The following is a 16,411-nucleotide window of genomic DNA, read 5'->3' as shown; positions in this document are numbered from 1 at the left end:
AGGCTTGTTAGGAACCCCGTTTACCTCAGGAGGAATAGCTTCAGGCGATGGTGAAGAGAAAAAGGAGAGGATTCTGCTGGAGGGTTTAATGTCCAGAGGTTTATTCCATGGTTACAGAGGTCTGAACGCGAGCAACTGCTCCAACAGAATTTGGCCGCGTGGTCTGATTGCCTTTTAAAGCTCAGGGACAGGGGGAGGGGAGGTACAGGTGAGCCACCAACCAGGTGAGAGGGGCAGGGTCTCAGGGGAAGATGACACCCAGTCAGGCCAATGACCTCTGGGCACAGGGGCATCCTTTGAACTTGACCAAGCACACGACGCCTTGCTGGAATGTTCAGCCTGATTGACAGGACTCACTCAGCATGGGGGCAAGGGGAAAGGGAGAGAGGCACAGGCACACCTGGGAAAGTGACCTGGAAGGCCAAAATGGGACATTACAGCACACCACAACAGAAACAGATAATAATTGTTCGAGTTCTTTCCTCCACAATTCCCAGGCTCAGGCTGGCAGAAATGCTCTGAGCTGAGGATGCCCAGGTGGCACCGCTGGGCACCGGGGAGGTGCTGAGCCCTGTGGTGAGCGCGGCTGCTGTCCCTTGCAGGTGGCTGTGTCCCCAACCCCTGCCTGAACGGAGGCACCTGCGTGGAGGACGGCGCCCGGCTCACCTGCCTGTGCCTGCCCGGCTACGGGGGCAGCAGCTGTGAGAGACGTGAGTGCCCCGGTGCCAGCCTGGCCATGGGTGCCAGCCTGGCCTGTGAGTGCCCCGGTGCCAGCCTGGCCTGTGAGTGCCATGGGTGCCAGCCTGGCCATGGGTGCCAGCCTGGCCTGTGAGTGCCCGGGTGCCAGCCTGGCCATGGGTGCCAGCCTGGCCTGTGAGTGCCCGGGTGCCAGCCTGGCCATGGGTGCCAACCTGGCCTGTGAGTGCCCCGGTGCCAGCCTGGCCATGTGTGTGCCCCGGTGCCATCCTGGCCATGGGTGCCAGCCTGGCCTGTGAGTGCCCCGGTGCCAGCCTGGCCTGTGAGTGCCACCCTGGCCTGTGAGTGCCCCGGTGCCAGCCTGGCCATGGGTGCCAGCCTGGCCTGTGAGTGCCCCGGTGCCAGCCTGGCCATGTGTGTGCCCCGGTGCCAGCCTGGCCATGGGTGCTAGCCTGGCCTGTGAGTGCCCTGGTGCCAGCCTGGCCATGGGTGCCAGCCTGGCCTGTGAGTGCCACCCTGGCCATGTGAGTGCTCTTGGTGCCACCATGGCTATATGAGTGCCCTGGGTGCCACCCTGGCCACTGGAGTGTCCTGGTGCCACCTTGGCCATGTGAGTGCCACCTTGGCTATGTGACTGCCATGGGTGCCACCCTGGCCATGTGAGTCCCCTGGGTGCCCATGTGAGTGCCCTGGTGCCATCCTGGCCATGTGAGTGCCACCCTGGCCTGTGAGTGCCCTGGTGCCACCCTGGCCATGTGAGTGCCCTGGGTGCCCATGTGAGTGCCCTGGTGGCACCCTGGCCACGCTGCCCAGCTCCCAGCAGCCCGGCGGGCACGCAGGAGGGGCGATGAGGAGTTTGGGGTGAGCTGGGCTCCGTGCTCACCCTGTCCCCTCTGCCCTGGCACGGCTCAGCCCTGAGGAGCTGCAGCCCGGGCTGGGACAGCTTCCAGGGCTCCTGCTACCGACACTTCCCCACCCGGAGGAGCTGGGAGGACGCCGAGAGCCAGTGCCGGCACCACGGGGGGCACCTGGCCACCATCCTGACCCCCGAGGAGCAGGACTTCATCAACGGTACTGACACTGCCGCTGTGTGACACTGCTGTGCCCTCCCTGCTGGTGTGTGACACTGCTGTGCCCTCCCTGACACTGCTGTGTGACACTGCTGTCCCCTCCCTGACACTGCTGTCCCCTCCCTGACACTGCTGTGTGACACTGCTGTCCCCTCCCTGCTGGTGTGTGACACTGCTGTCCCCTCCCTGACACTGCTGTGTGACACTGCTGTCCCCTCCCTGCCGCTGTGTGACACTGCTGTGCCCTCCCTGACACTGCTGTCCCCTCCCTGCTGGTGTGTGACACTGCTGTCCCCTCCCTGCCGTGTGTGACACTGCTGTCCCCTCCCTGACACTGCTGTCCCCTCCCTGACACTGCTGTCCCCTCCCTGACACTGCTGTCCCCTCCCTGCTGCCGAGCCCTGCAGGGCTGCGAGCTGACAGGAGGTGGAGCCCGGCCCTGCAGGGATGGACGGACACACAGACAGACAGACAGACAGACAGACAGACAGGCCAGAACGGGGATGGTGCACGCAGAGACGTGGGAGCAGACGGGTTCAGCCCCCTGAAATGTGTCCGGAGATGGGAACAGAGTGGGGAAAGGGCTCTGGAGCACCTGAGGGGGCTCAGGGTGGGGCTTAGGGGGGACATTCTCACTTTTTACAGGGTGGAGTCGCTTGGGGGTCGGGGTCTGGAGAATGTCCAGGGAAGGGAACAGAGCTGGGGAAGGGGTTCTGGAGCACCTGAGGGAGCTTAGGTGGGACTCAGGGGGGACCTTTTCAGTTTCTAGAGTTCCCTGACAGAAAGGTGGAGTCACTTGGGGGTCAGAGAGTGTCCAGGGATGGGAACAGAGCTGGGGAAGGGGCTCTGGAACTCCCGAGGGATGTGGGGAGAGCTCAACCTGGAGAAAAGGAGGATCAGGGGGCGCCTTCTCACTTTTTACACGATGGAGTCACTTGGGGGTCGGGTTTTGGAGTGTCCAGGGAAGGGAACAGAGCTGGGGAAGGGGCTCTGGAACTCCTGAGGGATGTGGGGAGAGCTCAACCTGGAGAAAAGGAGGATCAGGGGGCGCCTTCTCACTTTTTACATGATGGAGTCACTTGGGGGTCGGGCTCTGGAGTGTCCAGGGATGGGAACAGAGCTGGGGAAGGGGCTCAGGAGCACCTGAGGGAGCTTAGGTGGGACTCAAGGGGGACCTTTTCACTTTCAATAGTTCCCTGACTGGAAGGTGGAGTCACTTGGGGGTCAGAGAGTGTCCAGAGCTGGGGAAGGGGCTCTGGAACTCCTGAGGGAGCTCAGAGGGGGCTCAACCTGGAGAAAATGAGGCTCAGGGGGGACATTCTCCCTTTTTACAAGGTGGAATCACTTGGGGGTCCGGCTCTGCTCGCAGGGAAAAAGGCTCAGGAGCAGGAGAAGCAGCACCAGGGCAGGGTTAGGTTGGATATTGAGAACGTTCCTCCATGGAGATGCTGCCGGTGGCTGAAGGGGTTTAGGAGACCTGTGGATGTGGCACTTGGGGACAGAGGTGCCCCTGGCTGTGGGGGATGGCTGGGCTCCATGATCTCGTCCCCTTTCCAACAAAACCCCACAGTCCGGTGATGGGTGGGCAGAGCAGCGGAGGGGTGGGTGTGTAAATTTGAAAACGGGGTGTAAATGTGAAGGCAAAGCCAGGACCTGCCTGAAATCAGCCTTGGAGGGATGGGGGAAGGCAGAGCAGGGGAGAAGTGCTGTGGGAACAGGACAGGGAGCAAAGAACCTGAAGGAACTGAGGGCGGCGGGGGAGGAAGGGGCAGGAGAGACCTCACAGGGACACAAAGGGACACAAAGGGACACAAAGGGACAGGCAGGGACTGGCTGGACCTGAAAGGGGACTGGGAGAGCCAGGTGGGGACAGGTGCAGACAGGTGGGGACCTGCAGGGACAGGTGGGGACTGGCAGGGCAAGGTGGGGACCAGCAGAACCAGGTGGGGACCTGCAGGGACAGGTGGGGACAAGCAGGGACAGGCAGGAACCTGCAGGGAGAGGTGGGCACTGGCGGGGACAAGTGGAAACTTGCAGGGACAGGTGGAGACCAGCAGAACCAGGTGGGGACAGGTGGGGACCGGCAGGGCAAAAGTGAGGACCTACAGGGACAGATGGGGACCTGCAGGGACAGGTGGGGACCCGAAGGGACAGGCGAGGACCTGCAAGGACAGGTGGGGACTGGCAGGGCAAGGTGAGGACCAGCTGAACCAGGTGGGGACTGGCATAGCCAGGTGGGGACCAGGAGGGCAAGGTGGGGACCTGCAGGGACAGGTGGGGACTGGCACAGCCAGGTAGGGACCTGCAGGGAGAGGTGGGGACAGGCAGGGACAGGCGGGGACAAGTGGAAACCTGCAGGGACAGGTGGAGACCAGCAGGACCGGGTGGGGACAGGTGGGGATCTGCAGGGACAGGTGGGGACTGGCAGGGACAGATGGGGACAGGAGGGGACAGGTAGGGACTCACAGGGACAGGTGGGGACCTGCAGGGACAGGTGGTGACTGGCAGGGCAAGGTGGGGACTGGCATAGCCAGGTGGGGACCAGGAGGGCAAGGTGGGGACCTGCAGGGACAGGTGGGACTGGCATAGCCAGGTAGGGACCTGCAGGGACAGGTGGGGACTGGCAGGGCGAGGTGGGGACTCACAGGGACAGGTAGGGACCTGCAGGGACAGGCGGGGACAGGCGGGGACAGGTGGGGACCTGCAGGGACAGGTGGAGACCAGCTGAACCGGATGGGGACAGGTGGGGACTCACAGGGACAGGTGGGGACGGGCGGCTCCCGGGCTCTGCCGCCCTCTCCCGGCCGCTCCTGTCCCGCCTCCCCGGGGCTGAGGGGCAAAGGGGTTCCCCGATGTCCCTTTGGGGTGTCCCCAAACCTCCCAGCACCTTCCTGCTGCAGCACGAGGGACACCCCCAGGTCCCAAATCCCCCTGAGCGCGGCCCTTCAGCCCCCTCCTGACACCTGGCTGTGTCCCTGTCCCCAACACCGTCTGTGTCCCACAGGTGGCACCTGGCTGTGTCCCTATCCCCACCACGCCCTGTGTCCCCCAGGAGCCCTTCAGTCCCCTCCTGACAGGTGGCACCTGGCTGTGTCCATGTCCCCAACACACCAAATGTCCCCCAGCAGCCCTTCAGCCCCTCCTGATGGTGGCACCTGGCTGTGTCCCTGTCCCCAACATCCCCTGTGTCCCCCAGGTGGCACCTGGCTGTGTCCCTATCCCCACCACGCCCTGTGTCCCCCAGGAGCCCTTCAGTCCCCTCCTGATGGTGCCACCTGGCTGTGTCCCTGTCCCCAACATCCCCTGTGTCCCCCAATATCCCTTCAGCCCCCTCCTGAAGGTGGCACCTGGCTGTGTCCCTGTCCCCACCACGCCCCGTGTCCCCCAGGAGCCCTCCAGCCCCCTCCTGACACACCTTGTGTGTGTCCTTGCGTCCCACACCTGGCTGTGTCCCTGTCCCCATCACACCCCGTGTCCCTTAGCAGCCCTTCAGCCTCTCCTGGCAGGTGCCACCTGGCTGTGTCCCTGTCCCCAACACCCCCCGTGTCCCCCAGACCAGTACAGGGAGTACCAGTGGATCGGCCTCAACGACCGCACCATCGAGGGCGATTTCCAGTGGTCTGACGGGAGCCCCTTGGTAAGTGGGGCTGCCAAGCCCTGGGTGCCCTCACAGGGCGGGCACCGCCAGCCTGGCACCTCCTTATCCTCACCCCCAACTCGGGTTTTGGGGCTCCCAAGCAGGAGCTGCCTGCCTCACCTGGCTGAGCATCCCCACTCCTAGCTAAGCTAACAAACAGCAAAGCTCACAGCACGACTGACAGTCGTAATCACACTTTACAACTGATCTGCCTTCACAATTATCCTAACAGGAGCTGCAATCCTACTTATTGCCTCTTTCACCCTAAGCAATCCACCTTATTGCCTCAAACACCCTGTGCATGCTCATAATGACACAACGACATGTCCCAGACATCTTTTCTGAAAAATCCTTTCCCTAGGGTTTTTCCTCCTGAGAAGCTGGGAGGCCTCAGGAACAGAGTATAAACATTTATTATCTGCTGCTGTGGAATGCAACAAGTAGATTTTTGATTGGTCCATGTTGGTTGTTTCTAATTAATGGCCAATCACAGCCTGGCTGGCTCAGACAGAGAGCACGAGTCACAAACCTTTGTTATCATTCCTTCCTAATCTATTCGTAGCCAGCCTTCTGATGAAATCCTTTCTTCTATTCTTTTAGTATAGTTTTAATATAATATATATCATAAAATAACAAATCAAGCCTTCTGAAACATGGAGTCAGATCCTCATCTCTTCCCTCATCCAAGAACCCCTGTGAACATGGTCACACCGAGGCCCTGTCCCATCCCACATCACATCAGTCCAAAACTCCTCCACACCAGAACATCTCCTCATAGCCCCACATAAAATCGCCATAATGCTCCTAATCCTCAAACCTGAACTAATCTCTGGTATCCCCATTTGCAAGTAGAGTTTCAACCAGAACATTAGACTCTAAAAAATAGAAGTTAAACCCTTCTTACCTGCTGAGGAGACGTAAAACCAGTGAGAACTGCTAACTCTTGTATCTGAGTATAAAACCTCAGTCTCCTTACTTTCCAAGGATAATAGTAACACAGTGGTTTTAGGAGCCACTCATCTTGGTGCAGGTCCAAGTGAAAGTCATGGACCTCTCACTAGTCCAAAACATATTCATGCTGTGAAAAACGCCAATCACTTGTTTTTAAAATTGGAAAAGTTTAATAGTAGTACAATGGTTATAAAAATAGTAATACAATTAGAGTAATAATAATTTGGACAAACTGAATTAGGACAATATGAGACAATGGAGACAAAGAGTTGTGGATGTCCAGGTGCCTTTTTCTGGGCAGCACAAGCTCGAAAAAGGACCCACGTTAACAGAGGATTAACTCTTAAAAACAAGAGCCTATTGCATATTAATACACTTCATCCATGATGCATAAATTCCATTCAAACACAGAATTCTGTCTGGTCATCATCAACTTCTTCCTCTGAATCCTAACAGCACCTTTGAAGTGGGAAGAAGTTCATTTCTTCTGATAATGAGCAATAAATTCTCTTTCTCTGAAAGATTCAGGCGTCCTGTGGCTGCTATCTCACTGCAAGTCCTTTCTTTAAAAAAAAGATCCCACATAGCATCGTTTCTATTTTAACAATTTTTATAACCTAAAACTATATTAAGCACACTACTTAAGAGAATTAATCCAGCATTACTTCCTAACACAACACATATAATATTCACTTCAATATTTGCAAAAAGCCAATCATAAAATACATGCATTTTTCACAATACTCTTAACCCTCTCCACCCCCCATCCTATTTCCACTTCTATCCAAGAACAACCCCAGGGAGCCACACCTGGGCTTTGCCATGGAGGTGGCACCTCTGTCCCAACGGGGGTGGCACTGCCAGGATGCTGCCCCCACACCTGCAGGGTGTGCTGGATGCCCCCCTGCACCCCCCTGTGCCCCCTGTGCCCACAGCTCTACGAGAACTGGCACCCTGGGCAGCCTGACAGCTATTTCCTCTCGGGGGAGAACTGCGTGGTCATCGTGTGGCACGACGGTGGGCAATGGAGTGATGTGCCCTGCAATTACCACCTGTCCTACACCTGCAAGATGGGGCTGGGTAAGCTGGGCTGGACCCTGATTTGTGGGAGCAAGCAAACCGCACGATTTTTGTGAAATTGGAAAGTTGTAAATTTGTGACGTTTGTAAATTTGTGAAAGTTGCATGTTTATTGCAGCGATTGTTAGGATGGTTCCCCTTAAAATGACATGAGTGCCTCTGGGAATTCCAGATCCTTTTTTAGCTCCCTCTCAAATCCATACGCATGCCATTGCACAATTGGTCATAATTTCATTGTTTCACAAGTTCACAGTAGGTTCATACATATTCATTTTTACAAATTTTGCGTGACATTTGCCGCTAATTTTTCTTTATCAGCAAGAATTCCTGGGTCAGGTTGCCCTGCTCTGTCTGCCCTCCCCTTTAATCTCTGTCCTTCACTGAAGCAGCTTCTTAGAGCATTGATTTTCAGGAGAACAGGCAGTCAGATTAAACAGCAATGTTTGCAAGCTACAGAGCTAACTCAAAGATGTACATTTCACCTCAATCAAAATGGATTTCTGGAAAATTTCCACTCTGTCTCACCCCCCCACCCCAAGGAGGGGCTTTGCTACTACCTCCACAGCGGGGAAACGAGTCCTGGGCATGGGGCCCTCAGCCTGTTTGGGCTTTTTGGGGCTTGCTCCAACCTGGGGGGGCTTTACTGCAATTCCCCCTTTTTGGGCTCTGGGATGGGGGAGGGCTTTACCCCCATTTGGGCTTTCAGGGCTGGGGGGGCTTTACCCCCATTTGGGCTTTCAGGGCTCGGGGGGCTTTGCTGCAATGCCCCTGTTTGGGCTGGGGGGGCTTTACCTCCATTTGTGCTCCAGTCTGGGGGGGCTTTACCCCTGTTTGGGCTCTGGGCTGGGTTGGGGTTTGCCCCTGTTTGGGCTTTCTGGGCTGGGAAATGCAATGTTCCTGTTTGGGCTCTAAGCTGGAGGGGCTTTATTGCAATTCCCCTGTTTGTGCTCCGGGCTGGGGGGGGGGGGCTTTACCCTGTGTGGGCTTTCTGGGTGGGGGGGGCTTTACCCCCATTTAGGCTTTCAGGGCGGGGGGCTTTACTGCAATGCCCTTGTGGGGCTCTGGGCTGGGGGGGCTTTACTGCAATTCCCCCTTTTTGGGCTCTGGGCTGGGGGGGCTTTACTGCAATTCTTCCTTTTTGGGCTCTGGGATTGGGGGGCTTTACCCCCGTTTGGGCTGGGGGGGCTTTACCACTGTTCAGGCTTTCTAGGCTGGGAAATGCAATGTTCCTGTTTGGGCTCCAAGCTGGGGGGGCTTTATTGCAATTCCCCTGTTTGTGCTCCGGGCTGGGGGGGGGGGCTTTACTGCAATGTCCTTGTTGGGGCTCCAAGCTGGGGGGGCTTTACCCCTGTTAGAGCTCCAGGCTGGAGGGGCTTTACCCCCGTTTGGGCTTTCTGGGCTGGGGGGGCTTTATTGAAATTCCCCCTTTTTGAACTCTGGGCTGGGGGGGGCTTTACTGCAATGCCCTGTATGGGTTGTCCGAGCTGGGGGGGGCTTTATTGCAATGCCCCCATTTGGGCTCTGAGCTGGAGGGGGGGCTTTACCCCCATTTGGGCTCCAAGCTGGGGAGGTTTTACCCCCGTTTGTGCTTTTTGGGCTGGGGGGGCTTTACTGTAATGCCCCTGTTGGGGCTCAGGTCTAGGGGGGACTTTATCCCCCTTTGGGCTTTCTGGGCTGGGAAATGCAATGTTCCTGTTTGTGCTCCGGGCTGGGGGGGCTTTACTACAATGACCCCCCATCCTTGCAGTGCAGTGTGGGCCCCCCCCCGCCCTCATCAACGCCCGAGCCTTCGGCAGAGCCAAGCAGCGCTACGAGATCGGCTCCACCGCCCGCTACCGCTGCCGGCCCGGGCTCGCCCCGCGGCGCTCGCCCATCATCCGCTGCCGCGAGGATGGCACCTGGGAGCCCCCCCAGCTTTCCTGCCGGCCTGGTGAGTGCTGAGCCCCCCACTGAACCCCCCCCATCTCGGGTTGTGTTGAGAGTTGCTGCCCCGAGATGTTGTCTCGGTTTTGGAAGGACAGGAGTCCGCTAAGGAAGGCAGGAGGCTCCCATGAAATGGAGAATGTAAACCCGCCCCAACCCTCCCAATTGCTATAAATTTTAAATTAAGAGGCTCTCAGGAAAAAATATGGGAGCAGGAAATAACAGTTCTTTAATAGGGAAGGGAAAATAAAGATAAAATAAAACAATGCAGTACACTAGAACAACACTGCCAGAGTCAGAACCCAACCTGACACCCTGTGGGGTGTTGGTAGCAGTCCAATTGGAATTGTGCTGCAGCCCTCCTGAAGTATCAGATATGGTTCCGTTGGAGCAAGGGGGATCTGTAGGGAAGGATGTATTCTTCCTCTGAAGATCCAGTGGAAGAGACAGCTGCTGTTCCTCTGGGGAATGCCGTGGAGAAAGCCGTGCTGGCATCTCAAAACCTCTGGATTATATCTGGGTAGCAATGCTTGGCTCCTCCCCCTGGGCGGAGCATTTCCCAATGGGATGTTATAGTTATAGTCTTATCAGCCATGCAGGGACATTCAATAGTCTGTTATCAGCAATGTCCCCTCCTGAGGGAGGTGTGAATGTGGTCACACAAAGAGAGAGATAAGGCAAACTGCCCACTTGACCAAGATAATCTGCCATACAGATGGTAATGGAAAACATCTTGCATTGCAATCTTCAATAGATGTGCAGGATGTCTCTGTTTCGGCCCACGTGGCTGAAGAACTAATCTGGACTTTTCACTTTTTGGTCTTGAGGTTGTTTATTGATTGTTATCTATAAAATATTCTTTCTGCCCAGCTGAGGTCTGTGACACCAGCAAGGGGGGCTATTTACAGATGCGAATGAGATGGGGCTGCTCTGGGAAGTGCCTCGAGCTGTTTTTTTTTTTCAGCATCAGTCTCGTTACATGGTTATGACAATGGGAAGATGCCAGCAGCTCACATTCCAGGCAGCAAGCCAAAATCTTAATGTTACAACTTACTTTATAAGCTTCTTGACCAATCACACAAAGCAAAAGCACATTGACAGCAGTTCTATCCAATTACCATAAGCACAGGTACCTTTGGTTGAAACAATGCTTACTTATTTCCTATACAATACCTGCTTGTGAGCTTTAAAACACAATGCACAGAGCTCCATTATTAACCTTTAACCTTCCTAATATCTTGCTAGATAAACTTTCTGCAGCTTAGAGAGCTATTCAGACAAGCGTTAATACACAGGCCATTGTTCTATTTGTTCTTGCTTTTTCTACAGTTTAAACAATTTTTCTGCTGACCTATCTCATGGCTGCTGCTTGGCTCTACTCACAGTTCTGCTGTATCTGAGGCCTGCCTTTTGCAGCTTTCCCAAAACACTCTGATTTTGTGGATTCCCACAGTCTGCTCAGCAAGGCAGCCACAGGCACTCTCTGTGTTGTCCTTTTATACTGCAAACTACGTATGATATATTTACATTTAGTTACCAATACCCATCACCTTTGTTAGTATGTTAGACAGTGAACTTCTATTCTAAATATAACATATTTACACTTAATTCCCAATACCCATCACCTGTGTTAGACAGTGAGCTTCTATTCCAAATATAACATATTTACACTTAATTCCCAATACCCATCACCTGTGTTAGACAGTGAGCTTGTACTCTAAATATAACATATTTATAATTACTTCCCAATACCCATTGCCTCTGTTAGACAGTGCACTTCTACTCTAAACCAATCCCTCAGTGTCAACATCACAGCAGAAAATGGAGAACAAGAAGAAGAAGAAAGAAAGGCTAGACACGCCCAGATTCCTCCATCTTGTCCCCATAACCAAAAATCCTAAAATCTACTTTTTCACCCTGTGATCATTTTGTTATTACTCCATTCAAACCTGTGTGACTCTCAGGTCCTCCTACATAGCTGGTAACTTGCTCCAAGGGTCAAAATCAAATCCCCAGGCGTTCTGGGCAGCATGCCAGTGTTATAAATGATCAAATCGAGAGCCAACTTATAAGAAAATTTAGCAATGATTTATTAATTTGTCAGTGAGATTGAATTTTGATCGTCAAAAACCACCACAGCCAAGGGCAGTCAGTATTCACATGTAACAGGGTGGTCCATCAACCATCGTGGGAGATGCAATCTTCGAGGTGAAAATCACTCTTGAGTGGTCCTGGCACCCAGGGAAGCAGGTGATTATCACCTGGAAGTTTCCATTGTTACGTTAAAAACCCCAAAGTTATCTCAACATAGTCTTGGAACTAGATGAATATGAATAAGACACTGCTCCTGACCAGGGTGGCCAAAAGACATAGTTTGGATCTTACAATATTTTATACATTAATAGCATGAATTTTCTCTATCATATACTACATCAGGGTGTCCGAGCCCCCTGACGGGGTCTTTGACAACTCTGGACACCCAGAGGGATGTGCTGGGTTCTGACACCCCTTTGGTGGTGCTTTCCCTTCATCTGGCACTTCTGTGTCCCCCCAGGTGTGGCTGAGCCCCCCAACAAGTGAGGGGGTCCCCAGTGCCTGGACTGGTGTGGATGGCGACAGCACTGGGAGACCTCGATGGAGTGAAACCTCGCTGTTGGGTGTCTGCCCCCTTTGTTTGTTTTATATCTGTACAAAAATATCCTAAAAAAAAATTAAAAGAGCCCATTGAAGGGAGCCCCCAGAGCCCCAAAATGCAGCACAGGAATTTTGTCCTCAAAGTCACAGCAGAGCTGAAATCCAGAGGAGACACCACGGGCAGAAACGCGCCAGCATCACCCTCCCATGCAGCTGGGGGTTGGCATGGGGACACCCGGGCTCTGCTGCAGCTCAGCACCCACCCAGAGGGGTCTGGGGGGGCTCCTGCACCTCCCTGGAGAGGCAGAAGCTGCTGCAGCAGGCTTGGAGCGGGGACCTGCTGCCCAAACCCCCTCCCTGTGCTGCTGTGGGCATTAAAACCAGTAAACAGATGGCACAGAGTGGTGAGCTGGTTATTTGGGGGGGCGGGCGGGACTGGCACAGTGGTGGGTGGCACTGCACAGCCCCAAAGCAAGGAGGGTGGCAGCAGGGGAGAGCCTGGGCACAGAGACACTCCAGGAGCCACAAAAACAGGGAGAAACCACCCCAAAATGCCTCCAAATCCCAGAGACACCCCCAGGAGTCACAAAAACAGGGATAAACCACCCCAAAATGCCCCCAAATCCCAGAAACACCCCCAGGAGCCACAGACACCACACAAAGTGCCACGGTTGGGCACAGAAACACCAGAGGAGCCACCGAAAACAGCGACAAACCACCCCAAAATGCCCCCAAATCCCAGAGACACCCCAGGAGCCACAGAAACAGGGGGAAACCACCCCAAAATGCCTCCACATCCCAGAGACACGCCCAGGAGTCACAGAAACAGGGATAAACCACCCCAAAATTCCCCAAATCCCAGAGACATCCCCAGGAGTCACAGAAACAGGGAGAAACTACCCAAAGTGACCCCAAATCCCAGAGACACCCCGGGAGCCACAAAACCAGGGGGAAACCACCCCAAAGTGCTCTCACATCCCAGCAGAGCTGGGCACAGAGACACCCTCAGGAGCCATAGAAATGGAGACACCACCACTCCTGTGGGGAGTCCCAAACACCCCACAAGGAGTCCAAAACACCCCAAAAAAGGTGTCCCAAACACCCCACAAGTAGTCCCCAAACACCCACAAGGTGCCCCGAACATCCCAAACACCCCACAGGATGTTGCAAACACCCCACAACGTGTTCTAAACACCCCATAAAGTGTCCCAAAAGCCTCACAAGGTGTTCCAAACACCCCGTAACATGTCCCAAACGCCCCACAGGGAGTCCCAAACACTCCATAACATGTCCTAAACACCTCACAATGTGTTCCAAGCACCCCACAAGTAGTCCCCAAACACCCCACAAGGTGTTCCAAAGAGTCCCAAACACCCCACAGGGAGTCCCAAACACCCAACGTGTCCCAAGCACCCCACAAAGAGTCCCAAACACCCCATAATGTGTCCCAAACACCCCACAAGTTGTCCTAAACACCCCACAAGTCATCTCAAACACTCCACAGGGAATCCCAAACAAATAACACGTCCCAAACACCCCATAATGTGTCCCAAACACCCCATGAGGAGTCCCAAACACCCCACAACATGTCCCAAACACCCCACAGAGAGTCCCAAATACCCCACAAATGTGTCCCAAACATCCCACAGGGAATCCCAAACACCCCAAACACTCTACAAGGTGTCCCAAACACCCCACAACATGTCCCAAACATCCCATGAGGAGTCCCAAACACCCCATGTGTCCCAAACACCCCATGTGTCCCAAACACCCCACAACATGTCCCAAACACCCCACAGAGAGTCCCAAATACCCCACAGGGAGTCCGGAACACCCCATAATGTGTCCCAAATACCCCACAAGTTGTCCTAAACACCCCACAAGTTGTCTCAAACACTCCACAGGGAATCCCAAACACATAACACGTCCCAAACACCCCACAGGGAGTCCCAAACACCCCACAAGCCTGCTGGGGTGGGACATGGGCACCCTTTCCATCAGGGGATGCACCAAGAACCCACACTCAGCCCTACCAGAGGATGCACAAACCACCCAAACCTTCTGGGAGAAGATCACCCCTCCTTCCTCACCTCCAGCTCTCTGCCCAGGTGATGAGCTCTGGTGACCCACCACTGTCACTCACATATTTTATGAAAATCCTTTCAGTAGGATTTTTCTCCTGAGAAGCTGAGAAACCTCAGAAAAGAAAGGCAAACAATAACTGATGGCTGTGGAATGTGGTCTGGAGATGGTTCACCAACAGGTGCATCTTTGGTCTCATGTGGATTGTTTTTACTTGATGACCAGTCATGGTCCAGCTGTGTTGGACTCTCTGGTCAGTCACAAGATTTTCTTATTTATTCCTTTCTAGCTTTCTGATATCTCCTTTCACTTTCTTTAGTATAGTTTTAGTATAGCATTTTCTTTTAATATAAAATTTATATGCCATAAATAAAAAATCAGCCTTCTGAAACATGGAGTCAAGGTGTTCTTATCTCTGCCCTTGTCCTGGGGACCCTCAAACCCCACCACACCACCACTGTCCCCTGTGCTCAGCCCCATGTCCTCACTTGCCCATGAAGCAGTAGGAGCCCTAGGTCCTCCTTTCTCTTTCTCTAGTATAGCTTTAGCATATAATTTTCCTTTAATATAATAGACACCATAAAATAATAAATCAGCCTTCTGAAACATGGTGTTCTCATCTCTTCCCTCATCTTGGAGACCCTCAAACCCCACCACACCAGCACTGTCCCAGTTGCTCAACCCCGTGTCTTCACTTGCCCACAAAGCAGTAGAAGCCATAGGTCCTCCTTTCTCTTTCTTTAGCATAGTTTTAGTGCATAATTTTCCTTTAATATAATATAAATCATAAAATAATAAATCAGCTTTCTGAAACATGGAGTCAAGGTGTTCTCATCTCTCCCCTCATCCTGGGGACCCTCAAACACCATCACACATGGGCTGTCCCCTGTGCTCAGCCCCGTGCCCTCACTTGCCCACGAAGCAGCAGGAGCCGTAAGTCCTCCTTTCTCTTTCTTTAGTATATCATTTTCTTTTAATATAATATATACATCATAAAATAATACATCAGCCTTCTGAAACATGGAGTCACAACGTTGTTATCTCTTCCCTCGTCCTGGGGACCCTCAAACACCACCACACCAGTGCTGTCCTCTTTGTCCTCAAATGCCACCAAACCACCCCTGGTTTGGTGCCCCAGCTGCCCAGTCCTGTGTCCTCACTTGCCCATGAAGCAGTAGGAGACGTAGATCCTCCTTTCTCTTTCTTTAGTATAGTTTTAGTGTATCATTTTAATATAATATACATCACAAAATAATAAATCAGCCTTGTGAAACATGGTGTTCTCATGTCTTCCCTTGTTCTGGGGACCCTCAAACACCACCACACCAGCACTGTGCCCTGTGTCCCCAAATGAACACCACCACACCACCGCTGTCCCAGCTGCTCAGCCCCGTGTCTTCACTTGCCCATGAAGCAGTAGGAGCTGTAGGTCCTCATCTCCTTGCTGGGGAAGGACTCTCTGGTCAGTCACAAGATTTTATTATTCATTCCTTGCTAGCTTTCTGATATTTCCTTTCTCTTTCTTTAGTATAGTTTTAGTATAGCATTTTCCTTTAATATAATATATTTAAAATAAAATAATAAATCAGCTTTCTGAAACATGGAGTCAAGGTGTTCTCATGTCTTCCCTTGTCCTGGGGACCCTCAAACACCATCACACATGGGCTGTCCCCTGTGCTCAGCCCCGTGCCCTCACTTGCCCACGAAGCAGCAGGAGCCATAAGTCCTCCTTTCTCTTTCTTTAGTATATAATTTTTTTAATATAATATATACATCATAAAATAATACATCAGCCTTCTGAAACATGGAGTCACAACGTTGTTATCTCTTCCCTCGTCCTGGGGACCCTCAAACACCACCACACCAGCGCTGTCCTCTTTGTCCTCAAATGCCACCAAACCACCCCTGGTTTGGTGCCCAGCCCACCCCTGGTTTGGTGCCCCAGCTGCCCAGTCCTGTGTCCTCACTTGCCCATGAAGCAGAAGGAGACGTAGATCCTCCTTTCTCTTTCTTTAGTATAGTTTTAGTGTATCATTTTAATATAATATACATCACAAAATAATAAATCAGCCTTGTGAAACATGGTGTTCTCATGTCTTCCCTTGTTCTGGGGACCCTCAAACACCACCGCACCAGCACTGTGCCCTGTGTCCCCAAATGAACACCATCACACCACCGCTGTCCCAGCTGCTCAGCCCCGTGTCTTCACTTGCCCATGAAGCAGTAGGAGCTGTAGGTCCTCATCTCCTTGCTGGGGAAGGACTCTCTGGTCAGTCACAAGATTTTATTATTCATTCCTTGCTAGCTTTCTGATATTTCCTTTCTCTTTCTTTAGTATA

The 16,411-nt window shown here is 53.3% G+C and overlaps 1 protein-coding gene across 5 annotated transcripts in view; it reads left to right on the top strand.

Moving 5' to 3' along the window:
* BCAN (brevican) overlaps positions 1-12,382 on the top strand; it is a 41,249-nt gene extending 28,867 nt beyond the window's left edge. For 4 of the 5 annotated variants that reach the window (XM_063176613.1, XM_063176616.1, XM_063176612.1 and 1 more), the window contains 6 exons: positions 603-710; positions 1,609-1,767; positions 5,321-5,403; positions 7,290-7,434; positions 9,181-9,363; positions 11,911-12,382. In XM_063176613.1, coding sequence (XP_063032683.1) covers positions 603-710; positions 1,609-1,767; positions 5,321-5,403; positions 7,290-7,434; positions 9,181-9,363; positions 11,911-11,936 — 704 coding nt within the window. In that variant the 3' untranslated portion in view covers positions 11,937-12,382. The remainder of the gene's footprint in view (positions 1-602; positions 711-1,608; positions 1,768-5,320; positions 5,404-7,289; positions 7,435-9,180; positions 9,364-11,910) is intronic. The other variant, XM_063176615.1, reaches the window with a different exon arrangement.
* Positions 12,383-16,411: the final 4,029 nt, after the last annotated feature.

The sequence above is a fragment of the Melospiza melodia genome, chromosome 25 (genome assembly GCF_035770615.1).
Source record: "Melospiza melodia melodia isolate bMelMel2 chromosome 25, bMelMel2.pri, whole genome shotgun sequence".
Lineage (NCBI taxonomy): Eukaryota > Metazoa > Chordata > Aves > Passeriformes > Passerellidae > Melospiza > Melospiza melodia.
This window is presented reverse-complemented; position numbering and strand designations above follow the sequence as displayed.